This window comes from Penicillium coprophilum (assembly GCF_028826855.1).
Source record: "Penicillium coprophilum strain IBT 35676 chromosome Unknown utg000004l_segment0_segment0, whole genome shotgun sequence".
Lineage (NCBI taxonomy): Eukaryota > Fungi > Ascomycota > Eurotiomycetes > Eurotiales > Aspergillaceae > Penicillium > Penicillium coprophilum.
Genome location: NW_026622723.1, coordinates 6455659 through 6482043, shown reverse-complemented (window position 1 = coordinate 6482043; position 26385 = coordinate 6455659). Strand labels below are relative to the sequence as shown.

Below are 26385 nucleotides of genomic sequence, written 5' to 3'. Positions count from 1 at the left end.
TCGTCGATGGCAACGACGAATTCTACCACTAGACCAATGATGCTGAAAACCAGGTGGATCTGCAAGCTGATTTGCTGGTGATATCTGGGACTCCAGAATTGCATTTATGAAGGGATCTCAATGCCATTCGCCCTATCCTCTGAGCTCTTTGGTCTACAACTTGCCCCGGACTTCCACTTTGCCATTGTCCGGCTCCAACTCAACCAAAAGCATACCCTCAGCGACATCCTCCTCTTCGTCTTCCATTTCATAAACCCATTTGACCCGACCACTTCGAGGGCTTCGTACTTCGAGCTCCATCTTCATCTGCTTGACGAAAGCCAGGACCTGATTTTCAACAACATCCTCTCCATCCAAGACCAGTATCTCAATCAATTTGCCTGAGAGAGGGAGGATTATGTGATGAGGGTTCTTTGGATCACCTCGTCGATGCGACGAGGATACTAATGCTGATGCAGCAGTCGTAGTTGTTTCGAGTTGCATTCGATAGGGGATTGCGCCCTGCGAGGTTGGAGTCGTATATTCAATTTCGGCAGTGAGTGAAGTTGGGAAGTCATTGCGTAGCATCCGGGACATACGCAGATGGTGGAAGACTTTGTCCGATGGTTGGGCATCCTTCGACAGAGGTTCCAACGTGATTGACCATGCATCTCCTTTTCGAAATAAGAGATTAGGTGCTGGTAGTCCACTTTGGGTGATTGCTTGCTGTGAAGGGGCGGCTGGGCTATCTAGCCTCTGAATACTCTTTGATATGTTCTCCCCTTGCTGGAGTACTGTGTCGAGGTTGAACCCAAGCCATTGTGTGTCGACTTTGCCAGCCATGAAATCAGAATGAGCCACGATCCCTCGTAGAAGGCTAATATTAGTTTTCACACCGTCAACCCTAGAATCAGCTAAAACCCGCTGGGCTTTTCTAACGGATGCTTCCCACGTGGGTGCAGTCACGATTATCTTGGCCAACAGATTGTCGAAGTTGGAACCCACAACCAGTGGAGGGCCGGAAACACTGACATGGGTATCCACCCGGATTCCATGGCCACTAGGTACGGTAAACCCAGTGATTTTGCCAATGCTAAGGGAAAACTCGTTGCCTGGGTCTTCAGCACACAGCCTGAGTTGGATTGCAAAGGCATTTGGCGGAGGATGACTTGGAATGACCTCAGCCCCGAGCCCCAGCTCATGCAACTTGTAGCCCTGGGCGAGAAGAAGCTGTGTCTGCACAAGGTCTACCCCACTGATAGATTCGGTAATAGTATGCTCGACTTGCAGACGCGGGTTCACCTCCAAGAAGTAAAATTCTCCACGCTGTTCACTGACCAGAAACTCAAATGTCCCCAATGATTGATAACAGATTTTACTTGCCATCGTGAGCGCCGACTCGATCACTTGCCCAACCAAAGCTCTATCCCGCATCAAAGCCGGGGCGCATTCGACCACCTTCTGAAACCGCCGCTGAGCACTGCAGTCTCTTTCCCATAGATGCCGCACCTGACCCGTCCCATCACCAACAATCTGAATTTCAACATGATGAAACCCGTCCACAGCAGCTTTCTCAACAAAGACAGTCCGAGATGGTGACTCGCCGATCGCTCTCTGAATACTATTATCCAGCCCATGCTCCTCACGAACGAGGCGAATCCCCCGACCGCCCCCACCATCAACGGCCTTGATCATGACTGGGAATCCAACTTTCGTCGCAAACTCCCGTGCTTCGTTCACGTTGGTGGTAGGTTGGCTCATGGCTTCTAATACAGGGACGCCGCATTGTTGCGCTAGCTGTTTTGCCTGGAGCTTATCACCCGTTCGGGCGAGATTTTCCCATCCAGGTCCAATGACAAGAGACCCGGCTTCGTGCCACATGCGATACGCAAACTCGGCGCTCTCGCTGAGAAATCCATATCCAGGATGCACGGCATGTATAGAGTGTTTTTGGGCTATATCTATCAGAAGAGAAATGTCGAGATATGATGACGCTGACGGAATTTCAATCGCATGCTGCGGTCTCCCTAAATCGCAGTGTGATTGGTCGTCTGATGTGTAGAGACTGAATGTTTCGATTGGCTCAGGTAATTCTCGTGCTGCATGGAGGATACGAACGGCAATTTCTCCTCTAGCAAGTATTAGAGATCTGAGAGCATCCTATTATGATCTTTCTCGAAGTTCGTACCTGTTGGCGACCAACAATCGCTTGATGGGCCGTGAGTGCGGGGATGACATTGGGGGCGAAAGGGGGACTTCTGGGGTGGTTGCGTGCAAAAGCCCAAGCGAGCCAGGTTCACGAGATATATTGCAATATCTTTCAAAAAGAAATGAGTAAGAAGATTCTCAGATATCTTCATACAGTATACTTTTATTCAATGAGATATTATAGCTGTCGACATGGGTGACCTCGGCCCTCGGAAGGTCTGACCAGCCCCTCAGTAGACTAACTCCTTAACCAATCTCCAATTCTATACACACAGTACAATATACACAAGACAAATCAACTCACAGCTATCAATTGATACATCATGACCAAAGACAACGACAGCCCATCAACCAGAACAGGCAAAAACCAAGCCACCGACCGCTTGAACCAGGTCTCATCCCATATATCCCCAAAAGACCAACCAAGAAAGCCCAAGTCGAGATCAAAATCCACAGAAAGCCGCCTTCCAGCAGACCACTCAGATGTACTAGATCAACTAGCAACGCTCCGCGCAATAGCGGCAAAACCAGACCCCAACAACCGAGGATACATACGCCAAAAACAAGCAGGAAAGCTATGGGTGCGCGAGCGCATTGAGCAACTCCTAGATCCAAACAGCTTCCAAGAAATTGGGTCCGTCTCCGGTACGGTGACATGGCAAAAGACCGCGCCGATGCGCGAGAAGCCCGTCTCATTCGTTCCCAGCAATAACGTTCAAGGCGCCGGATTACTTCGCGGCAGGAAGATCCTCCTCACAACTGACGATTTCAGTATCCGGTCTGGACATGCCGACGGCGCGAGTGTAGGCAAGACGGTTTATGTAGAAAAGCTTGCTATTGCGCTGCGCTTGCCGGTTGTCAAGCTTGTTGATGGAAGTTCTGGGGGTGGGAGCGTTACAACTATTCGAAAAGAGGGGTGGAGTTATCTTCCTCATGTTTTGTCTTTCCCACATGTTATCAAGCAGTTGAATATGGGGATTCCGAATTTGGGGGCTGTTGTTGGGCCTGCGGTGAGTTTTCCTCTGATATTCTCCTTCCATCTTCTTCTTCTCTCTGCCTCACCTAACGATTCAGCGGATATTAGTTAATATCACTGTACTGACTGGTCTTGTAGATTGGACTTGGTGCCGCCCGAGTAGTATCCTGCCACTTCTCTGTGATGGCAGCCGACATTGGAGCACTATTCAATGCAGGTCCAAAGGTTGTCGAGGGCGCAACATTCGAAGAGGGTCTCGACTTCCAAGACTTGGGTGGGCCGATGGTTCATTGTATGAACGGCACCATTGATAACCTCGCTGCGAATGAGGCAGAGTGCTATGAGCAGCTGCGGTTAGTCCTGAGTTATCTCCCCAACAGTGGGAGTGATGCACCGCCAACAATTCCATGCACTGACCCGGAGGAACGTGAGGATGTTGCACTACGGAGTATCATCCCTCGACGGCAAGCGCGTATGTACAATGCCCGTTCGATCATCACCTCTGTAGTTGATAAAGACTCCTGGTTTGAGATTGGAGCATTATGGGGGCGTACTGCAATCGGTGGACTTGCACGTCTAGGTGGCCGTCCTGTTGGAATTATCTCGCTGAACTGTGAAGTGAATGGAGGTGCACTGGATGCAGCTGGCAGCCAGAAGCTGACGCGGCTGTTGAAGTTGTGTGATGTGATGAATCTGCCTATTTTGCAGTTTTTGGACGTTCGTAAGTGATATGCTTCCAAGGTAAATTCGTGGAATGAGCTAACATATTGTTTGAAGCGGGGTATGCCATTGGAACTGTGGCTGAGCGCACGGCAACAATGCGCTGGGGTGTCGAGCTCGCCAAAGCTTACTTTAGCACCACCGTACCGGTATTTAATGTGGTCACGCGGCGTGTGTTTGGTGTAGCGGGTGGTGTTATGCTAGGTTGTCGTGATCCGGTTATGCAGGTTGCTTGGCCGTCTGGACAATGGGGTTCGCTACCTTTGGATGGCGGAATTGAGGTTGGACATCGGCATGAGTTGCGCGAGGCCGAGAAGATTGGAAAAAAAGAGGAACGATATCAGGAATTGGAAGAGGAGTACCTAAGGCTGATGAACCCGGTGCGTACAGCGAATGCCTTCGGAATCGAGGAGATTATCGACCCGAAGGATACGAGGAAGGTCTGCTGTTCATGGGCATCGCATGTATATGAGGTACTACTCAAAGAAAGATTAGCAGACCGAGCCTGTGGGAAGCTACAGCCTTCTTTCGCTTGATCGATTCGACCTTTTTACAACACGTGAAACAGTCCAATGATACTCTGTGAACCAATACAGTGAAACTGAAAGAGAGGCGCGGGTAAATAAAAATAAAGCAATGACATAGTGATAAAACGAAACCGCAGTCTCAGAAATTTTACGCCAAAAGCAAAAATGAGCCGGAGTCCGCCGATGTACTATCTGCCGACTCGAGCTCATTACCCATTCCACGTTAGTGCGGATGATAAGCGCCACGCCAAACATATCACAAGTACCTAGGTGTAGGGTCTACCAGTGAGCACTGATTTAAGCTCTATCGTAGCTGTTCAATCATTCATTTACCGATAAAACACGTTCATATTGCCATATAGTAATAGGGAGTGTAGTTCGGACGAACAAGGACAACTTCAATTCTCCTTTAGTCTCAACATATCACATTCAACATTATATATCGTGATATATTCGTGACTTTGACTATTACTGACCTCGGGATTGTGGGTAGAACTCATCTGCAGATATATATATATCTCGATAGATGGGTTTTCATATAATCCTAGAGGTCTCTAACCCAATTCCGTTTTGTGCGTTAGTTTGCGTATCGGTGATAGTTTTGCCATAGATGCCAATCACTCTCATAGTTTCGATGGTATTAAGATTTCTAGTCTCAACCTAGTATTTGTGGAGGTAAAAATGAAATGCCTAGCTTTTAACAAAGGACTTCTACTCTAAACCCCTTAATCTTTCTAGCTCATTGCTTCTATGTACTCATTGTATTGAACCACATTTTATCCTAACTTCTATATGATAAGTAATGATAGTGGCTTACTACCGATTGTCAATTCTATTTATAGATTAATATAGGACAATCATTCTCTGGCTAATGTTTATGCAAGTAAATTACAAAGTCCCTGATTCCTTTAGCGCATTACCTATTTAAGTATATCTTATCAGAACCGATTCGTTCTAACTTCTGCGTGATACTAGATCAAGCATTGACTACGATGTTCTTACAATTGCAAATTCGGCTTATAGTATCGATAGAGGAGACTTGGTCTCTACTTGGTGTTTATGACGCTGAATTGTGAAGCTCTTTATTACTATTCAGCTTATCACCTATATGGATCTACAATATTAGACCCAATTTATCCCAACTTCCATGTGACGGATTAGGCATTAACTACAATGTTCCATACAATTACCCATTGCCTATTCATAAACCGATATATCTACAGATATAGATCTATAGTTAGATAGAGTTTTCATATATAGTTAGTAATCTCAAGCTCAATTGCTACCCAATTGCTACATGTTGGGTTGTGTATCAGAACAGTTTAGCCATAGATGACAATTCCTTATACAATTTCAATGACCCTAGAGCCCTAAGCCTTTGCAGAGTGTTTGTTGAGGTAAGAATGGAAGGTCCGGCTTCGTATAAAGGACTCATGCTCTGAAGTGCTTTACACCTTAAGCCTATTGCTTCTATGGATTCACTGTATCTCTTAGTCCGTTGCTTCTCGCTGATAGACAGAGGCATGTGATAATTGTACATCTTCTTTGGGATCAATAGATCTAATTGCTCGAGTATAAAAGACTTCCTCTTCTTCAAGATCCTCCTTCCTCCTTCCTTCTCTTCCCTCATCACCCCTCTACCCATAATTTTTCACTCATTCACTTCCATCGAAGTCAATCCATCAAAGGTAAGCTTTATCATATCATCTCCATCCTATCATCTCCATCAGCAGCTAACCTTATCCACAATCAGCTTCATGACTTGAGATCTTCTATGAGCATCCTCTAGGAGTATCTTCGACGTGATAACCATCAGTAAGCTTCATCATATCATCTTCATCATAGCATCCTTATCAGAAGCTAAACTCATCAGCAGCTAGCCTCTCATCATTGAGCATTGTCTACGAGCATCTTCCTCGCGAAGATCCACCTTCACCCTCAACAGTAAGCTTCCTCGTATCACTACCATATTTATCTTCACCAGCCGCTAACTTTATCGACCGCCAGAATCTCTACAACCGTTCTCTCCTTCATCATGATGCAGCCCGACGTCCAAGCCGCCGCGCTTCGAAACTTTCGAGCAACCCGAGACGCCTTCGTCAAGGATCTCGAGGCCCTTTCTGGCAGAGATAAAGGTGGCAGAACAATTCCTCAGATCATCATCGACCTGAACAGATTGATCAACACCCTATCTATGTGGACACTGATCCGAGAGGGAACCAAGAAGGAGGGCAAGTGTTTTGAGGGGCGATGTAGTAACCTGAGGATTCTGATTGACGAGCTGTCAAGTATCTTGGATTATGACTCAGACATGGAGGACCGAGTGACTCTGAAGCTTTTTGGCATGGCTGCTATGCAGGTGGGAAGCTTGACTCTTGATGGTTTCTCCAAAGATGACAGCAAGGCAGTGCACAACGCCAAGATGATTGAATTGGAGCAGCGACGATGGGAGAAGAAACTTGTTTGGGAGGACTGTCCACGACAGGCTATGCTTCGAAGCTACTGGGCTCGTTTCTACTACAAAGACTATGATTGTATCTGCAGACAGTGCCTGGATCTGTACATTACCTCGAGGGATCCTACCCCATCGCCCCCTCTTTCACCGCTTCCTGAGCCAGAGATCGATTCTTATGTGACTACCTCGAGCGAGGAGGAATGAGCGTTTCTGAGAGATGGCGATTTCGGGTTTTTTGTCTTTGTTTTACAATCTTTCGTGGTGAATACTTCTTTGGGTCAAACTTGCGTGGTCAAATTGTTTCTGGGGGATTTCTTGTGTTACAGGACAATGTTTTTGAGATCTTTAATTGGTGGAGGTGTTTTTTTTTCGGTCAAATTGCTTTTGCGATCATTTTGTTTTTTTCGGAGTTCAAATTGGGTTTGGCGAGCAGGTTTTGAAGTTTTTAGGGCAAATTGCTACAAATGGAACACATTGTGATTAGGACAAATGAAATTGAGAACTTGAACTCTCAAAATTGTAGAAAATAAGCAAGTAAGAGAACAAGGCTAGAAAAGAGAAAATATATTCTACAAGGTAAAGAAAAACTTTGCATGATTGCCAATATAGTAGAAAGAAAGACAAATCTTCACCTACAAAGTCAAATCCGGGAGTCGCAAGTTAGCTACGGAGTGAAGAGCCTAAGACCAGGATTTGCCACTATTCTAACTGTTGGTGATCACTGGGGGCGACGAAGAAAAAGTCAACGCTGTATAGGGTCTCAGGGCAACAGGGTCAAGCTCGCAGGGTAAAGTTTGCAGAGTAAGGCTCGTAGGATGAAGATAAACTCAATAGGTGTTGTCTACGCAGGTAAAATATGATATTCTACTATTCCTTAGCGTTCAGAGAAACTTGGTAGAACTAGAAAGATTACAATTTCGTCTTCCAACCCTGCGAGCTTCACCCTGTTACCCTACGACCCTTTACAACGCTGACCTTTCATATATCTCCAAGATCACTTATAGTGGCATGAAGTTGGAAAATTGCCAGGTCGCTGATATTGTGCAGTTTTGAGGATTAGTGATGTGATGTATCATAATTGTGAAGACTGGCGATGGGTATATTGGATCGCAGAGAGTAATAATAAGTTCCTTTTCCTCTGGAGTCTCGAATACATTAGTGTAACATAGTTTCTATATACATTTAAGGTTTGATGCCATCTCATATCGAACGGATAGCGACATATGCCGTGTGACCATTTTAAAGTCGATCGCAACCTCTTTCGCTGAATGAGCGACATCTTGCCCGTGGACTTCCCTAAGTCTCTGACTCAGACAGGACAATTCGCTACCTTCTTCTCTTCCAATGAAGTATTCACCGGCACCGGAGCAGGTGCAACAGGCTTTGGCGGAGTAGGCGCAATCCAAAATGCAGGATACCGACGATGCAAATTATTGAACAGAAGAGCACACACCAAGAGCATAGTCGAAGACAGCAGAACTACCGGCAAGTAGTACCAAGAAAGGCGCCAAATCTCGGGACTAGTAGCCGGGAGCAAAGCAGTCGCACCAGCAGGTGGGTGGGTAGTACCCGTAAACTGCATCACGACGATAGCGATAGCGGTGGAAAGGGAGGCGGCTAGCCAGCGCAGGGACTCGAATCGCGCCTGGTCGGGCATCAGGCTAAATAATTTGGTAACGCAGAGGCCAATTAAGGCGCTGAAGAAGTGACCGAAGACTAGAGCGCGTGGTTGCGCGAGGGGACTTTCGATTGCGCCGAAGACGAGGACCGCGGATGCACCCTGTTGATTTGGTGTGAGTCAATGTGGATTTTTTTGAGAATGCGGTTCATTTCATTGCTGTTGGCCACTTACATAGGATGCGACTATACCGGGTACATTGCGATTAATGAAGTAGTCGGAATAATTGAAAATTGCTTGCACGACCGATAGACCACAGAATGAGGTTATAAAGGACCATAGAGCGACTTCATATTTGGAGAGTGGCTTCACAGCCTCTGGGCGATAGCCAAGCCAGTGGCTGATCCACCTTGGGAGACGCGCGAGTCGCGAAGAGGTCATGGGATGAGAGAGAGGTAGGTTGAAGATTAGGATTATTAACGGTTTATATGGGAGATCGAAAAGAAAATGAAATATCGGAGGCCATTTAAAGGCACTAGAATTGGTGAGGGGGAAAAATTGGAGAAAAAAAATTAGCCGTGCGGAGGAATGTGAGACCCAACTAGTTTTGATGACACATCGCTATATGCACAATTATATACATGACTCTTGACCACTCTTAGTATGTTTACGACTTTTTATACATACTGCTCATGCAAGAGGTCGCGACTGACAATGTGCGACTCGCCCAATGTACCCTTCATCACCAGTACTAGGTCATCCACTGCGGCTAGGAACTTGAGGTATGCGCTAACGGCGACACAGAACCGACGATAGTTCTCATCGCGGATCAAATCCTTGCTTAGCATAATATCCACATGGCGCGACGTCCAGAAATCGTGGCAACGGTTGAGTAGTGGCGTTGGTAGTACCTCGGGTAGAGGGTCACCCGTCTTGAGTGATTGTTCCACTACGCCTAGAACCGCCATGACGTCGCCGATATTGTGATGGTCAAGAAGACCAGCATGACGAGCGAGACGGCTTTGCAGGTGTTCTGGCAGCGAGGCAGATAGGTGAAGTAGGCGAGCGATGTTCTGGTTGAGTTCTTGGCATAGTGATTGCACCTGGCCGAGACGGTCGCTGTCGAATGGCGAGCCGGAAAATTCAAAGCGCAGCAACGCGATGGGCCCGCTCAGTGCGGTGAGACTCTCGGCAACGCTAAGAGCCAGCTTCTCTGCCGCTAGGCCTTCTTCGCGTCCTTGTCCCCAGCAGGATAAGAGGAGCGCGTAGTGGTCCGACAGTGAGCGAATGACATTTGAAAGGGACTTGCAGACGTGTCGCGAGGCAGACGGTGGGCGAGGGAAGAGCTGAACGATCAGTGCCGCTGCGGAGCCGATAAGGACTAGGACAAGTCGTCGCCAGAAAACATTGTATCCCCAACCAGGATTGCCGTAAGTCGGAATGTGCCTGGGAAATGTGTCAGTCATGTCACTTCTCGCAACAAGGTACAAGTTACTCACGTATCTTCGAAGCTGTAACCAATTACCAGAATGCAGGTTGCACCAGCCATGATCGCGGCTTGAAGCATCGCAGGGGGGGGCGAAAATACGTCCCCACATAAGAATCACAACCACAACGGCCATGATGGCAGCGAGACCGTATGGATTACCTTCGCCGTGACCTGAGCCGATATACCATGCGACTAAGCCGAGGAGACCGCCAAGAATGGTACCAATGGCGCGACAAAGAAGGGAGAAAGTGAAATCGGCCATGTATATGACCAGTGTGGTCTGCCCCATGATGAGGGCCCAGAGTCCCTTCACGCGGTAATAGAAACCCGCAGTGTGTGGAATCGCAGCAGGAATAGAGAGTGCAATAGTGACAACCACCATGCGCATTGCATAAAGACCATCCGGGTTGATGAACCAATGATAGGTGCCGATGATGGCGCGTGAAAAGGCGCTGCCTCTATTGACGCGATACCCTCTGCTGATGCGAAGATGGTGCTGTGCCGCCTTGGACTGCGTTTCTACGACGTCGGGATCGACGACTCGGCTATCAGCCGCGATTACAGGCGCCACGGCATTTTTTCGACGAATCCAGTTGACTGCATATCGCAAGCCGTTGGGTAGCCATAGACGGATCTTCTGGCGTTCTTTCAGGAGAGCGACAAGCTGTCCGAGGACCCGCTCCCACCCGTCAACGACGCCGAGCAGCTGCTCTTCGAAAATCATGCCCATAGTGATACCTCGAACTCTGGGCAAGGAAGTTTCGTCAAGAGCCTTGAGAATGCCCTTTTCGTCGAAGATCTCCGCATGTGTTTGAATTAACCGTTCAGTGGTTTCCGTTGCAAACGTTGTGCGCAGAGCCTGAAGATTCTGCAATGCAGTCTCACTGCGCTCGTGCAATTGATTGAGATGTTCCCTGGAAGGGCGACCGAACCAACGCTTGTTAACCGTGTTGAGAGATTCCGCAATGATCTCAACAGCTCCCTGACACGCTGGAATGATATCCTTGATGGACTCGCGCAATACCTCGACAGTTTCCGATCGCATAGATTCATGTTCCGGACTTCGCAGTGCTTGTACTAAATTCGCACTCTCCATTAGCTGGCGCATGCCAACCTCGCGTGGATGTTTTTTCTCATTTCCATGAGCTTGGGATTCAGAGTCAGAATCCCGATCCACAGTGAGCTGGTGCAACTTTTCTAGCTTTTTTCTTCCCCCAATGCGGGCGATGTGAACTTCCAAAAGGGACAAACTATTTATCAAAGCCTGGCGAATTGGCTTTTTCATACTTTTGACGTCGTCAGCACCCCACCAACCGACGGAAAAGTCCAACGGCAAAAAACTGAGTGCCGGCTTGAGGTCCTTGTAACTAGCAATGGCCTTCACCTTGATTTTTTGTAAATCTGCCATAGCTAAGTCTTCCCTTTTCAGAAGACTATTCTCCGTGGCATCCAGAGGTCCTTTGAGTAACCGCACCAGTTCCTCCATGCCACCAAGCACAACATGGGAGGTGGACCGGGGGAAGAAGATGAAATGGGAAACCAGCCCCAATCCAATTCCAATAGCGGCAGGTTCAATCAAAACCTTGGGGATAGTACCGCTGAATGATGGAAGCAGCGGGCCAATAGTCAGAGTAACATCGATGATTATGATTGCGAATATCTGCATTAAAATGAATTTGGGGTTCGAAGCCCGAAGACGAGACTGCGCAGAACAGTTAGTGTACTGATGATCATGTGGGATCAAGAAGGTCTCACGATTAAATAGATGAATAAACATATAAGACAGTAATAGACAGCCGTGACACGAGAGTCAAGCATCCAGCCGGTGTAGACAAGCTCTTGCTGGATAGCTGCCACTGGTCGTCCGGTGGCATTGGCCTGGCTGTATGCGGCCTGCCCAAGGGCTTGAATCCTGGCTTGGGTCTCGGCCGCCGGCCTGGCTGCCCTAGCTGCTATCGTGACGACGACACCCCAGCCCCAGCCCAAGGCCATACCAATGATCAGGGTCAGAGTTCCTAGAAGGAAAATGAAAACAATGCCGGTCGGAGGCACCATAAAAAGAACTAGACTGATCGCAAAAGGATTAGCGATCAATACCAAAAGGATATAAAAGACGCGCTTACGCTGCGAAAAATGTCGCGGTGCCGATGACGCTTAGGGACGGCATGATGAAGACCAAAAGCAGCGCCACCCACGCAGCTAGTGAACAACGGAACAGCATTTTAAGATCGCGGGCATTGAAGTGATCTAGCCATCCTGGCAATTTTCTGCCGGCCTTGGGGGCCGGCGTTGGCTTTACGGGTGAAGGAGACTCCTCCCCGTTGGAGGTAAGCGAGGAGGCTGCCGGCTGGGCATCCCGCTGAAAAGGTTCCATTTCAGTCATTCCAACATGGAGAGTGCAAACAGAAGAGATTATTAGGAGGATGAAGTTAAGGAGTCGAACGCGATAGATATAAATGGTATTCGGGATGGAGAGGAGAGAATGAGGGGACAGAATAAGATTTAACCGGTCTTCCAGGAGACCAAATGATTGGCGCTACTGACAGGATTATTTAATAACAGATCGTTAACCCTGGAACCCCCGTTAAAATCGAGGGATCGTCAGGACTCAGAGGGCAAATGCTCTACACAATGGAAAATAAGGCAGAATTCGGAACAAAAGAGCGGAATGGAGAAGAGAGCCAATGGTATAGCTCCAATCACGTGGGCGGTCCCAAAAGCACATGCGAAAGGAGTTGGCCTAGGCCTAGTTAGGTAGTCTTGGCGCTCAACAGGGCAAGGTTCCAAGGTTAGATATGGTATTACATAAGCGGGTCAAACCCCTCCGGGCAGCCTGGGTGCCCAGGTGTGGAAGCGCAAGTCAAAATTATCGAGCTTTCTATATTGTAAGAGTGGGGTTGATTTGAACGGGTTTTTATGTACATTATTACGTCTACAGACCAGATAGCAATATATTGACACGGCACAGATTCTGCCGTATTATGATCAACAGCTGGCTATCTTGGATCGGCATTAAATCTGCATAAGCCTGTGTGCTAGGGAACATGATGAAACTTGGCACTTGGCAGCATGTGGGTGCGGGAATTGTGATAAAATCCGAGCCTTGGCATGGACAGCTTGTTTCAAACCATAGGGCTAATAATAATAAATAGAACACCCCTTGAAGAGGGTTGGGAGGGTTGTGTGCTACATAAATGAGGTGCCTGACACTATTGAACGCCCCTGCCGGATTGGGCTTGTATGAGCCGAAAGGAGATAGAAGGAAGTGAGCATGGATGGATGCCTATAATTAAGTAAGGCCATAATAGCCTTGGCCTATCCGTTCCTTATGTGTAAAATCTGCTAACTAGAGAGGAATTAAGGAGTGATTTGATCCCAAGACCCAAGAGTGGATTTTATAATGTGGCCTAATTTTTTAGGCGTCTGTTTCTTGTTCCAGCATCTCTACGGCACAAATAAGATGCTCTTTGATTTTCAAATAACCCTCGTCCAACGACGATCCGAACTTAATCATTTCACAGTGATCAGCTTGGATGAAAATGTGTGACAGATTTTTCTGCAGTGGGGACGACGCAGTCTTGTTGAAAGAGAACCAACCTAGTGTAAGCAAACAACCCACTGCCAATATAGTTATTACGCTCTTACCTGGTCCAATGTGATGTTTGTTGACATGAATTCAGATCTCTCGTGAACAAACAAACTCCAAAATTCTTGGCCGATTGATGGGTAGCTCTGTAATGTAGTCACCAACCACTGTGCTTCCTTGTAAATGTCGCTGGACTCCTGCTCAGAATCCCTAGCATTAGCTAAGTAGCTTTGCAGTCCAATGAGCCTTGAATCTAGCTCAGGCGTCCCCATGAAGATCACTCCATGGGTTGAGAATCTGATGCTGCGAACATCCAAAGTATGGGTTTCTTGTACTGAGTCTGCATAAAGCAGGGCCTAGCGATGATCAATGACGCCTCTCTTTTTTATGGGATCTCGAAACTTACACTTTTGATTATAGGTCCTCCGAGACTATGTGCAATAAATATGATCGGACGATTGGCTGTCTGTGTTGTACCCGTTAGTACTGATTCAAGATTTATTTCTTGTTTTATATTAGGTGAACTCGTACGTATGTTGATGATCTCATTTCCCACAAGTCATGGACTAGTTGCTCAGATATCTTCTGCTGGGAATTTTCCCTAGTGGGCACACTATAACCCCAGGAAAGGACCCGAGTGTTAAGCATATCACTTGGCAGCAGATCACGGAGCCAGTTGATACCATTGGCTGCCGTCCATGAATTTTCGCGGTGGCCACCCAGTCCATGGACAGCAACAATGCTACGCAAATTATTAATCATCGAAGTGTTGACAGAGACGGGCTTACAAACTCGACTTTCGGGGCTAGCCCGTCATACAGCAACTTCAAACCAGTCTCGTCTGATGGGAGTGGAGACTGTAGATATATTTCAGCATATTGACAAAGCAAGATGTAGCCATCTCATTGTATTGAGTTCCTACTGTCGTCGCCGCTTTTGGCTGGCCTTGTCTGGATGGAAAACACCATGGCCACGGCATGGTTCACGGTAAGTTACGGCGTTGAAGGTGCGGGCCCTGCGGGGTCGCTATGGCTAGAGAAAATGATCACCAAGATCAGCCACTTGAGTAATTCATTGGAAATCCAACTTTGCCACTCTACAATATATGACTTGACGTGCTCCATACGAAGTACAGGTTGGAGCATGTGTTTCACTGGGAGATAATTTCTCGAAATATTGTAATTTGTGACTCATTTAAATACATTTCCGTGAGTTATAGTTCTGTCTGATATAGCAGATCGAGTTCCCTGAGCCTTTCAGAAATGCGATTGGTTGAAATTGAATTATTAAGATTGATTTTGAGATACTATGTACATATCCATCTCGTCCTGCGGACATATGACCCGGTTGAGAATGTCATGCCCAGGGGAAGAGTTATGCACAACATGCTTACATATTTGAGGCATAAACTTTAACTGATTCTGAGATCTATCCGGCACATCACGTGGCCTTCCAGATGCATCCGAACATTCCAAGGTTCTGGCCTCTTGCCCCATTGGAACTCGATCTACTGGCCTGACACTGGCCAATCTACTGGCAATAATTTCCAGGGAACTGAACCATTGCCATAGATCGACCCTGAGCCTTGGAACAACATGAAACTGGATGTTTTTTTTTTGCCTCCCCATCGGGATCATGGCAAAGATGGAAATTTTTAGTCAATCGCCTCCCATAAAAGTGGAGAGAAGCCAAATTCAGCGCAATGCAGCCCAATGAGCCTCCCCACTGTGGAGAAACAACCGGTGTGCATGGCTGATGTCGTGCTTAGACATGAGTGGGATTTTGGAACAAAAGCAAGCTGTTTCCCACTAAGCGCTTTGACAAATTTTCCAGCCTCCGGGGTACAATCTACGGAGGAAAAATTGGCCTGCATGATCGGCACTACACACGACAACATGGAAAAGTCCGGTTTCGAAAACGACAAGGTCCAGCCGGCTCCCGGCGCCGATTTTGACGATTACAATGAAAATCCTAAAGGAGAGTTCGAGCTCAATGTTGGCGGCCGTGCGGCCTTGCAGCGACGCCTGCGCAATTACCAGGTCACCATGATTGGTTTCTGCAGTGGTATCGGCACCGGTTTGTTTGTCGGAACTGGCGCTGCCTATGCCAAGGCTGGCCCTGCCGGTTTACTGCTCGCGTATATCATTGTGGGAGGAGTTTTGTGGTGCGTTATGCAAAGTATCGCCGAACTCGCGACGCTTTTCCCGACTGCTGGATCCTTCCCTCACTGGGCGACTCGATTTATTGACCCGGCCGTCGGGTTCTCCCTCGCTATTTCATACGGATACTGTTACACGATCGCCATCGCCTCGGAAGTCTCTGCAGCCGCGGTCATTGTTTCATATTGGACCGATATTACGCCTGCTGTGGTAATTACTGTCGGATTGGCACTCATTTTGGCTATCAATTTGATGAGTGTGCGATTCTATGGTGAAACTGAAGTCTTTGGAGGTGCCGTCAAGGTTCTCTGCTTCCTTGGCTTGGTCATTGTCTCCATTGTCATCACTGCAGGCGGTGGTCCCAAGGGGGACGCCATTGGATTCCGCTACTGGAATAACCCTGGACCATGGACAAACTTCAACGGTATCACCGGTCCGACAGGTCACTTCCTTGGCTTCTTGTCGTCGTTCGTCAACGCCTCGTTCAGCTTTATCGGTGTTGAGACTGTCGTCATCACCGCATCTGAATCAGTCGATCCTCATCGTGCTATTCCCAAAGCCGCCCGCCGTGTCACCTACCGTATTGCCTTTTTCTACGTTCTCGGAGCCCTTCTCATCGGCATGATCGTGGACCCAAGATCCGCTGGTCTCGTCTCTGGTGATAACAACGCGAACAGCTCGCCCTTCGTTATTGCCATCACCAACGCCGGCATTAACGCTCTGCCCTCTATCGTGAATGCGTGCATTCTCATCGCCGCGTGGTCTGCCGGTAACTCATACTGCTGGGTCGGATCACGCATGATTGTCGCTATGACCACAGACCACCAGCTACCCCAGATTTTCGGGCGCGTGAACAAGCAAGGTGTGCCATATGTGGCTGTCATTGCCGCCTGGCTCTTTGGGCCGCTGGCGTACCTGAGTCTCGGCAGTGGTGGTGCATCACAGGCGTTCAGCTGGCTTTTGAACCTGAGCACCGTTGCCGGTTTGATTGCTTGGGCAACCCTTTGCTTCTGTTACATTCGTTTCTTTGCCGCAATGAAAAAACAAAATGTTAGCCGTGACACCATCCCATGGAAAGCACCCTTTCAACCTTATGCCGCATGGGTTGGCTTTATCGGTTCTACTATCATTACTCTGATTGCTGGTTTCCCCGTCTTCTTGAAGGGCAACTGGAATACGTCCACCTTTGTTGCGTCATATATTGGTATCCCCATCTTCATCGTTCCCATTATTTGCTGGAAGCTCTGGCATCGCACCAAGGTTCGTTTAACCCCTCTTATTTTTTCCATTTTCACGAAGAGTTGCTAACATATTGTACAGTTTGAGCGAGCCGCTCACATCGACCTATGGTCGGGCCGTCTCCTAGATGGGGAGATTATGCCAGTTGAAAACCCACATAACAATGCTTGGAAAAAGTTCACCGATTGGCTCTTTTAAACGACTTTATGATGTATAAATATTTGCATGCCGAGCCGGCTATTCAACATTAGCGCTGTACTATACATTATTGCATTTCATTCAATTTGAATTTCAAATTCCATTCTTAATTGGTATCCCGTACTCATAATGCCTTTTGAGTCTTGAACTGCTGTCCAAGTTTCTTGATATCGTGGTGGGAAGCTTTGCAGCACCCTCCTACAAGGAACGAATTGAAATGGCCCTTTTCATAGGCTTCATTGACCACTTGCGCCAACTGCTCCTCCCAAGACCGCTAAATTCCACGTCAGTATAATTGTCCTTGCCCAATAATTTCCCACCGGAAAGGTTGAAAGCGTCCATAGTACTCACATTAGCACTTACCTTATCACTCAAAGCATCATTTTTCTCCCAGACTTGCGTCGTAGTATTGTACACCTCCCCATTAGTCCCATCAGGATACATAACAAAACTCGGCAAAGCAGATATCCATCCCTCGGCAATACCCTCCGCAACAGCACGACCAAACAAATCAATAAGCCCAGCCAGCTTATACGTCTTGGTACAATTGATTCCAATTCCCCAGGGAACAGCCGCACCCTCCACAGGCGCAAACGCAGCCCGCACAACCTGCTCCACCGAGCTCCCATCAGGCAAGAGATCATCATCGCGCGGAAAAACACAAGCAATCCAAAACGGCACATCGAAAGCAGAATCCCGAATCGCCCGCCTCACAGCACGAACCTCATCAAGCCGCGGCAAGGTCTCAAACGCAACATACTGCACTCGCGAGACAAGATCCCCATCCGCCTCGGCGAACATCCGCAATCGATCCAAGTGCCACAAATACAATGATTCCTCAGAGTCATGCTCGGCGTCATATGCACCGCTATATTCCTGGCCTGGGATCATGCACGCGCCATAAGGGCCAAGGCTGAGCGCGACGCTTGCGCTCTCACGCACTTTCGCTTCCTCGGCGATGTCCACGGCTTTCTGCAGGAAGGGCCCTACCGCGCTGCGTGGGATCCCATCTGGGAATTGGGTGGTTTTGGTCCGTGCAAAGCCTTCAGCGGATACTTGGTAGGTTGCTGTTAGGAGAACGTCTACTCCGGCGACACCGAAGTCGCGTTGGCATGCTTGCAGCGTTGCTGGGTCGCTCACTAGCAGGTGTGAGGCCCAGAGTGGGGTTGTTGTGGAATCGAATTTGATGTTGTATATGTCTCCCAGGGAGGTGCCAAGGCCTCCATCTAGGATTTGGACTGTTGCCATTATGTGTATTTGAAGATTTAGATGATATATGGAAGGTAAGTGGGGGTTTAGCTGTTTGATACAGTCCCAAATGGGGCGAATCGCTCGTGGTTACATAATCGCTCTCGCTTTTGCACTGGTGGGCCGGCCTCGGAGGTATAAAAAGTCAAATTGAGAAAAGATGAGGAATGGATATTAGACAGAAAATGATCGTCTACGTATATACTGGGACTTGGGTCTCGTGCGTGGTGTAGAAGATGGGCGTTGAATCTCATATATCATAGATCAGTCTCTTGTTGAAGAACTGATCTCCGAACTAGGTATCGCTCCTTCATTCCTCAAGCATGTATTTGTCCGACGTTAAAATATTGAACGTACTATAAGCAGCTAGCCACAACAGTAGGCTTGTTCGATGAGACTAGATATATACAAAAAAGTGCCACCCACTCTTCTCTACACATGTGCCCACCCATATCGATGCAGGATTTGCATCTCATTGATAATGCAAATTTCCCCATACTCTTCATTTCCAGCACTCAAAGCTCTCCATCTATCTACCCGCATTCGAACTACTTTTTCTTTCAACCATGTACTGATACCGAAGCGGCGCAGTCGATTGACCCACAGCCCACGGAGAATCCGCCCCGTAGAGAGCCAATTCATCATCGGATGAACAGCTGCATTTGCGGCACCGCTGTACCCAACCCTCACCAAAGGGTTCAAATAAACACCCTTTTCTACTGATAATGGGTTGTCTATATGGATGAGACAACACTCGGAGCCTTCAAGATGATAGCTTGCTAGTGAGTCGGGGATTCCTCGGAAGCGAAGTGGGGATTTAGCAATGAATGGACTTGCAGGCATCGCCACTAGAGATATATCAGTTTACGCAACGATTTCTAGAATGGAGGTCGGACCCACCCATTCCATTCCAACAACTTGCGACAGGAACAGCAGACATATCTCTCATTCCTTGTCGCGATGCCGCCGAAGTGAAATAGGGCCATGTCTGCATGATGGGTTCATGGCCATTGCTATCTCGGAGAGCAAAAGTATCATAGAAACTCGGAGGCTTAGAGAAATCCAACGAGCAAGCAGCACCATACTCGCCGTCATTGGTGTCTAGAAGTCGGAGAACGTCGTTCGGCTGGTCACCAACAGCTGAATCAGTATACGCATTTGATGGAAGGTAAGACAATCAAAACGAACCGTGAACACAACGTCATTCAGAAACAGGATTTTGTCAAAAGTGATACCCTTGCTTGCAAGATCTCGTAGAGGCTGCAAGCTCAAGTTCCGTATTCGCGCTAGATATGGGATCCTTCTGAGTTGTTTCTTCCCATCAGGAGTGCGAATCCAGCCTTCACCCCTTGCTGGTGCGGCGATTTCATCTTCATGTGTTACAGGCGATAAAGTGATATTTCGGGGCACTCGCATTCGCTCAAGCTCCCAATCCAGTTCTCTCAATGCACCTTTCGTGTTATCATAGCTCCCACTCTCGTAGATGCTGATGAACACATTTTCAGGACCAAGTTTCAAGACCAGCAGCTTGAGTGCCTTGCTCCAGTGACTGCGTAAGATGAGCTCATTGTTCCAATTGATGCTTGCAATGTATATTCGTTCTTGCTTTTGCGGCCGACGTCGGAGGGCTGTGTAATCAGCTTTGTAAATTCGGTGATGAATCAGATGTATTTCTGCCAGATTCCATATTGCGAATATTATAATTAGAGCTCGGACGATGCGGTACCGGAGGACTCGTCGAGGGGCAGACAAAAGCGTCATGGAAAGTGAGCAAGTTGGTAGGTTTCAATGTCGGGGTCGATTGCGATATACGTGATACAATGCTCCTGACATACTTGACCGGAGTTGAGGCAGAAACCGTTAATTGAGGATCATGGGAATTGCTAGGAGAGAAAGCTGAGCAACCAAGGGATAATTGCAGAATCAAGATGAGAATGTATACCTTCCGAACACAGAGATATCAACGACGATCATCGACGGAAGGAGTAAAACGTAGATATTGTTAACACTACCGGAGTAACAACGTTATGTGCCGATCGACCATGAATAATCGCCTGACAGTCATATTGGAATAGATGGTCGCACGTGGGAGTATATAAATATTAATTACAGAACAAAGATAATAAGTAGTGTACAAGGGGGTCCAACCCCACAATATCCAGATCCAGGAATAAAGTCTCACCCTAGGAAATGTAAAATAGCCGTCGTGGCGATCGCCAGACCAGCTACTCTTTTGAAGCCTAAATGAGACCGACTACCCGTTCCCGTCTGAGTCGCATCGGGACTCGATACCGTCGTGCTCGCTCCACCTTCAACCCACGGCTGCCCAGGCAGCGTATCCGAGCTCTCGCCGATCTCCGCCGCGCTAAGAAGCTTGTTTTCTAGCAGATCGCAGTCGACCCGGTCGTCATCCTTGGGTATACTGTTGGTGACAGAGATTGGCAGGTCAAAGACGGTATAATAGTCGGTTCCATTCCAACGGAAAGATTGGTGCATGGAGATGTTGTATGCCCCACGTGCCGAGTCTTTTGAACCGGAGCCATCTCCCACGAGACATTCGGGCCAAATCCAATTCACATGTTTGACGGTGGATGAAGGCTCGAGGTCCAAGACGGGACCGACATAGCTTGTGTTGGATGCGGGCTTTGTGCCGTTGGAGATGGTGAAGTTATGAGACCCAGAGGTTAAGAAAAGTGTGATGTCGTGAAACTGGGTAGATGAGTCGGGCTCGGTTGATGCCGGCCATGGTAGTTTGCCATTGCCGGACACGTCGATTGCGACTTGCAGGTTGTCTGAGAAATTAGCAAGGAGTTGATAGGTTTTGGCGTATTGACTTGCCTCCTCCGAGGGGCGTGTTAGGCTGTGGCGCATCAACAATTGCCAGGCCCGGCGTGTAGATTTGACCATTGACGATAGTGAAGTTGACCATATTTCCGAAGTCCAAAGATTTGACCTGAATCGACGTTCTCTGTTCCATAGAAATATAAGCTGTGCTGTCCCTTTTATTCTATTTGCGCCGAGGGGCTCATTTCCGACAACTCCGCCATTATCCTTAGCGTATTTGGATTAATTTCAATTCTTCAGGGTCATTGGTCTGGCTATGATCCTTAAACCCTCATTTGGTCTAGGACTCTTTTTTCCATTCTAAACGATATTAATCATTAATCGCAGCCAACAGGGGTACATGGCATATTTGACCTCTTCAAACATTTGTGAGAGCATAATCATTTCTTCCTCAGTCCGACATAGTAGCCAATGCGACCGAGCCATCATCCATATACCTTTACAGAGATGTTGTATATTCTATGCATTTTATAACACACCCCATGTACAAAATTACAGCTTTGGCGTTGGTCAGCTGAGCAATAAGGGGGGACTATATTTTTTTGTCTGTTCTCGAGTCACTTGGCTTTTAGCGCCATAACTACTTAATTATCCACAGACCATCAAGAGCATATTAAGAGAGAATAAGGATGATGTGAAAATTTATGCTAGCTGGTCCAAGCCACGTAATTCAGATGGCATATCTTCTTTGTATGTGTGAAACCATTGCCCTCGCACTTTATTGTGCTGATGTGTCTTAGATATGGTTGTGCTGTAAATTTATTTGTACAGAAACTGTAATGTCGATTTTGATATCAATCCCATCCTTCCCACATACATCAGTCAATAACAGGTATGTATTAGAGCCGACAAGCTTTAAGTCGACTAGGCGGATTGGCGATTCCGCAGAAATGACTTGGATACATCGGATTCAAGGTAAGAAGTCACTCCATTCCTAGCCTGATTGTGATATAATGTACAGGGAAAGATGTGCAATAGAGAAGGAGGACAGGATAGAAAGGTATCAGACATAAAACATATTAGACGCGATCAAAGAAACAGTGACGAAATGGCCATTTCGAAAAATACAAATGGAACAACAACCGGTGTGGTCATCATAAAGAAAGACTTCGCAGCATGACACAAAGAGGAGAAAAATCACCTCTTATCACCCCAAAGACCAACAATGCCAATCGAAAGGGCAATACCAGACAACCAGGTACGCGCTCGGTGGAGCCGGCGCTCCCGGTCCATCTCGTGTTGAATGGTTTCGCCATTCACATCACCTTGGGACTCAACAACGACAAGGTCTTCATCCTTATTTGTGTTCGAGTCCCGGACCAGGGAAAAGTGGGAAACGTCGCGAATCACAGCCGATACCCAATTCTTGAAGCCGAGATGACGGTTGAACCAGAAATCAACACCGTGGGCACTGATCGTAGAGACTGCGCACAGCCAGATCATGTATGGGTGTCGGCGGCGCGGGGATGAGAGGCACCATGCAAAACAGAAGCAGGTATTGGTCAGGAAGGATAGGCGTAGGGCATTTCGGCGAGCTAGGCGCTTCACTTCGTTCAGGGAGCGGGCGGCAGTTGTCGCTGTTGGGAGGAGCTGTAGAGCTGGGATGGTGATGGCTGATGTCGAGTAAGAGAGCCCCTGTGAATTCAAAGGATTCTCATTAGTAGCTGATCATTCTTGATGATGCGATTGATGCGATTGACGTACGGTAAGAAGACCGAGAGAGACAGTGCCAACAAACTTGCTGACGCTGATGGGGCAAGCCATATTGTATATTGCAAGGATAATCGCTTTTCTTCTTGTATTAGATGAGATGACTGAATCTGAAACGAGTCCCGTCAACAAGCAAAGAAAAGAGGCGGTTATTTTTTTTGGTGACGTCGCGGGTCGTCTACGCGCCAGCCAATCAACGGGTGTATATGTTCTTCATCGTAATGGGGGAATTTAGTTGTTTCTGCAGTCAAATGAGTGTCTATATATATGCAAATATAAGCCTGTTGTCCAGAATCTATCCTACTCTTGCAGTATATAGGACATAAACCGAAATCTATAGCTACAATAAATTGCCACTCATGCTCCAATGAGGGATGTATTAAGCATGGGATTTTTCTGGCCTTGGGAGAAATATATATATGGCCCCTAGATACATCGAATACTATTGATGATAGCTTGATGAAATTATTAAGTATTTTTCTCGCCATACAGCTCAAACTCACTGTTTCAGCTTTGAAATAATTCCTTCGAAGTTTACAGTGTAAATTTCCAATCGGTCATTGATCAGTAATCATCCAAGTTTGGAATGCACAAATGCATTAAATTGGGCGGCCGAATACGCCGAGGTCCGAGTGCGGGAGAGGGTCCACGGGTTATCATAAAGTACCTCCTGAACATCCCCCAACTCCCCCACAATCTTTATTGGAATATATCCATAGACATAGTACTCCGTAATCAAAATGCCGCTGCCCAAGACAGAATATCTGAGTGACTCCTGGAAAGATGGGATATTTGGTGAGCACTCTTTGCTATGGTCATTACACAACCACACTAACTCCTCGATCTAGCAAATAAAGTAGTCTTCTGCACAGGTGGTGCTGGAACTATCTGCAGTGCCCAGGTGCGGGCACTAGTACATCTCGGTGCCAACGCCTGCATTATCGGTCGCAATGTAGAGAAGACCGAGCGTGTCGCCCAGGACATCGCAACAGCCCGACCCGGTGCCAAGGTGATTGGAATTGGTTCCGTGGACGTGCGAAAGCTCGAGAATTTGGAACAAGCAGTTGAACGCTGTGTCAAGGAGCTAGGAGGCATTGATTTTGTCATGTAGGTCGATATACTGACATGACCCTGGTGTGCGATTTTCGTATTAATAGTATCCAACAGTGCTGGAGCGGCAGGTAATTTCCTCGCCTCGATCGAGCAACTCTCGGTCAATGCTTTCAAGTCAGTTATGGATATTGATGTATTGGGCTCCTACAATACCCTCAAGGCAACTCTTCCGCATCTGAGGGAGTCAGCCAGCAAGCACAGAATGGACCCAAAGACTCGTGAGTGCATCAGTTGGTGAATATTAACCCATGTGTGTCATTGAAACTGACAATCCTCCAGTTCAACCATCACCAATTGGAACCGGCGGAAGAATCATCTTTGTCAGTGCTACCATCCACTACCGGGGTATGCCCTTCCAGACCCATGTATCCGTTGCCAAAGCCGGCATCGATGCCTTGTCGCACAGTGTCGCGATCGAGTATGGTCCTCGTGGAATGACCTCCAATATCATTGCGCCGGGCCCTATTGCACAGACCGAGGTTAGTAGAAGTCTCAATAGTGCTATTCCCATGTCAAAACTCGATCAGCTTACCATTCTTAGGGCTTGGAGCGCCTGCTGCCATCAGATGCCTTGGAGGCTTACACCAAGGCGCAGCCGCTTGGCCGCTTTGGCCATGTCCGTGACATTGCCGACGCTACCGTCTATCTTTTCTCAGACACTGGCAGCTATGTCACTGGCCAAACGCTTGTTGGTGAGTTATCAGATCAAAGAAAGCATGATCAAGGTTCCTCCATACTGACTCATGAACAGTGGATGGTGCAAACTGGCGCATGTCGGCAGGTGGAGCTTCCGGTGGCAGCCTATCTTACCCGGACTTCCTGCTTTCGGGGGATGATGTACCCAACGTGACTGGCAAGAAGTCTAAGCTTTGAGTGGATGGAATTGTACAAGATATTGATAAGACATCAAGGCTTTTTGGACCTTTAGGTTTCGAATGAATTTTACCAAATATCCCTCAACTAGGTTTGGTAGATACAGATTGCGTCCGTCTTCCATATTCCTCATATCAAAACCCTTGACGAAAGCTGCTGGATAGACCATCGTGTTACCCCGGTTTGTATTCTGTGTTATGTCATGTCTCATGTCCTGTCGCACTGTGCTGAAGCCCCCGAGGTACCAATCGCCTCTTTAGTCCCTCGCGGTCAAAGAGGATCGGGGGTTGCAGTGGTGAATACCAAAGAGTCGAATCGGCTTTAACCTTACTCTCGAAAGATAGGACAACTTGTCGTACAATCTCTCCAAGAAGCTGGGGTCGTGTTGAGTCATCTTCGAGGTCTTGATAGGGAATCTTAAGCAAACATGATATCAGTCTCTTTTGGGTCGCGAACATTTCGGATGATTTGAGCAAATGAGAACACATACCTAATGAGGTCAAAAGCCCCAAATGTAGTTGTGGAACTGTCTTTGCGAGATCATGGCATGATTGCAAAATCCCGCCTCGCAACTAAGCCATGTTCTCAGTTGTGTCAACTGCTAGTTGAAACGTTTTTAATAGCTGCAAACTATTCATCATACGTACATTAGTACAAGCTCGACCTCGTGTCATTTTTCGTCCTGAAGGTGCTCACAAACTCGAATGTCAAAACCATTGTGTGATTGCTGGCAATATAGACTGAGTCTAGATAGTCGTTGCGTCGCGGAATTCGTAGAATGTAGATTGTCACCGAATTGCAGGGTTTGTTGCTGGATGCGCTTCCAAGGTTGCCAGGTGGAAAGGTTGCTTGCAGCGGGACCGGCCCGTACCGTGTTCTTGTTCGGGGACTTTGTGGGGCTGGAGGCTACCCCCACAAGCGCCTCCTGGGAACAACCTCGTCATGGTGTCAGCAATGATACACTTGTGGGGAAGTTTGAAACTCAACGTACTCATGCCGTAGAGTAGAGAACTGCCAAAGCTTGCACATCAATGCCTAATACCGAGTTGTCACCCAAGAGGGAGGAAACACAGGGACAGGACCGATCCCTCGACTAAGAGCCTTGGTGACAGTACCCTCGGAACGACTTTATCTAGACCAAAGTAAATCCTGTGACACGGAATTGTCACGACTTGCTTTGACCCTTGGAAGAACAACCTACTCGATAAGCCGAGTGCACTGGCCTTCGGCAAGCCGACGACATTCCACATGGCCTAGATCTGAACCTTGGAAACCTACATATATTAGTAATTATAGGCAAAATAGGACAGTATGGTTAAACAAATATAAGATCAAAAGCTTAATGTAGACTGTACTATCGAAAAAGACATCCTATTCCTAGAAAAAGGGCATTCAAGGGTCCAAGGAGACACCCCATTGTTCTCTTTATTGAAGATTTCATAA

The 26385-nt window shown here is 47.5% G+C and overlaps 10 protein-coding genes across 10 annotated transcripts; 4 read left to right on the top strand and 6 right to left on the bottom strand.

The window, feature by feature from the left end:
* Nucleotides 1-153: 153 nt before the first annotated feature.
* Nucleotides 154-2217, bottom strand: N7500_006881 (putative pyruvate carboxylase; the record flags this gene model as incomplete). The annotated part of the gene is made up of 2 exons (XM_056678025.1): nt 154-2110; nt 2168-2217. The coding sequence occupies 2 exons, from the start codon at nt 2215-2217 to the stop codon at nt 154-156; spliced, it is 2007 nt and encodes a 668-aa protein (XP_056533025.1).
* A 293-nt stretch (nt 2218-2510) lies between these two features.
* Nucleotides 2511-4419, top strand: N7500_006880 (Carboxyl transferase; the record flags this gene model as incomplete). The annotated part of the gene is made up of 3 exons (XM_056678024.1): nt 2511-3197; nt 3302-3884; nt 3941-4419. 3 exons carry the CDS (start codon nt 2511-2513, stop codon nt 4417-4419), a joined length of 1749 nt encoding a protein of 582 aa, XP_056533024.1.
* Nucleotides 4420-6445: 2026 nt separating this feature from the next.
* N7500_006879 (uncharacterized protein) lies at nt 6446-7069 on the top strand (the record flags this gene model as incomplete). Its single annotated transcript, XM_056678023.1, has 1 exon — nt 6446-7069. One exon carries the CDS (start codon nt 6446-6448, stop codon nt 7067-7069), a length of 624 nt encoding a protein of 207 aa, XP_056533023.1.
* Nucleotides 7070-8174: 1105 nt separating this feature from the next.
* N7500_006878 (HPP family protein) lies at nt 8175-8924 on the bottom strand (the record flags this gene model as incomplete). Its single annotated transcript, XM_056678022.1, has 2 exons — nt 8175-8645; nt 8718-8924. The coding sequence occupies 2 exons, from the start codon at nt 8922-8924 to the stop codon at nt 8175-8177; spliced, it is 678 nt and encodes a 225-aa protein (XP_056533022.1).
* A 236-nt stretch (nt 8925-9160) lies between these two features.
* Nucleotides 9161-12346, bottom strand: N7500_006877 (uncharacterized protein; the record flags this gene model as incomplete). The annotated part of the gene is made up of 3 exons (XM_056678021.1): nt 9161-11674; nt 11728-12040; nt 12096-12346. The coding sequence occupies 3 exons, from the start codon at nt 12344-12346 to the stop codon at nt 9161-9163; spliced, it is 3078 nt and encodes a 1025-aa protein (XP_056533021.1).
* Nucleotides 12347-15453: 3107 nt separating this feature from the next.
* Nucleotides 15454-17154, top strand: N7500_006876 (putative amino acid permease; the record flags this gene model as incomplete). The annotated part of the gene is made up of 2 exons (XM_056678020.1): nt 15454-16977; nt 17038-17154. The coding sequence occupies 2 exons, from the start codon at nt 15454-15456 to the stop codon at nt 17152-17154; spliced, it is 1641 nt and encodes a 546-aa protein (XP_056533020.1).
* A 124-nt stretch (nt 17155-17278) lies between these two features.
* N7500_006875 (homocysteine S-methyltransferase family protein) lies at nt 17279-18402 on the bottom strand (the record flags this gene model as incomplete). Its single annotated transcript, XM_056678019.1, has 2 exons — nt 17279-17428; nt 17506-18402. 2 exons carry the CDS (start codon nt 18400-18402, stop codon nt 17279-17281), a joined length of 1047 nt encoding a protein of 348 aa, XP_056533019.1.
* Nucleotides 18403-18834: 432 nt separating this feature from the next.
* Nucleotides 18835-21379, bottom strand: N7500_006874 (glycosyltransferase family 69 protein; the record flags this gene model as incomplete). The annotated part of the gene is made up of 5 exons (XM_056678018.1): nt 18835-19250; nt 19303-19528; nt 19591-20135; nt 20625-21194; nt 21307-21379. The coding sequence occupies 5 exons, from the start codon at nt 21377-21379 to the stop codon at nt 18835-18837; spliced, it is 1830 nt and encodes a 609-aa protein (XP_056533018.1).
* Nucleotides 21380-22383: 1004 nt separating this feature from the next.
* Nucleotides 22384-23010, bottom strand: N7500_006873 (uncharacterized protein; the record flags this gene model as incomplete). The annotated part of the gene is made up of 2 exons (XM_056678017.1): nt 22384-22881; nt 22951-23010. 2 exons carry the CDS (start codon nt 23008-23010, stop codon nt 22384-22386), a joined length of 558 nt encoding a protein of 185 aa, XP_056533017.1.
* A 686-nt stretch (nt 23011-23696) lies between these two features.
* On the top strand, nt 23697-24942 carry N7500_006872 (SDR family oxidoreductase; the record flags this gene model as incomplete). The annotated part of the gene is made up of 6 exons (XM_056678016.1): nt 23697-23751; nt 23805-24063; nt 24124-24287; nt 24349-24548; nt 24611-24761; nt 24821-24942. The coding sequence occupies 6 exons, from the start codon at nt 23697-23699 to the stop codon at nt 24940-24942; spliced, it is 951 nt and encodes a 316-aa protein (XP_056533016.1).
* Nucleotides 24943-26385: the final 1443 nt, after the last annotated feature.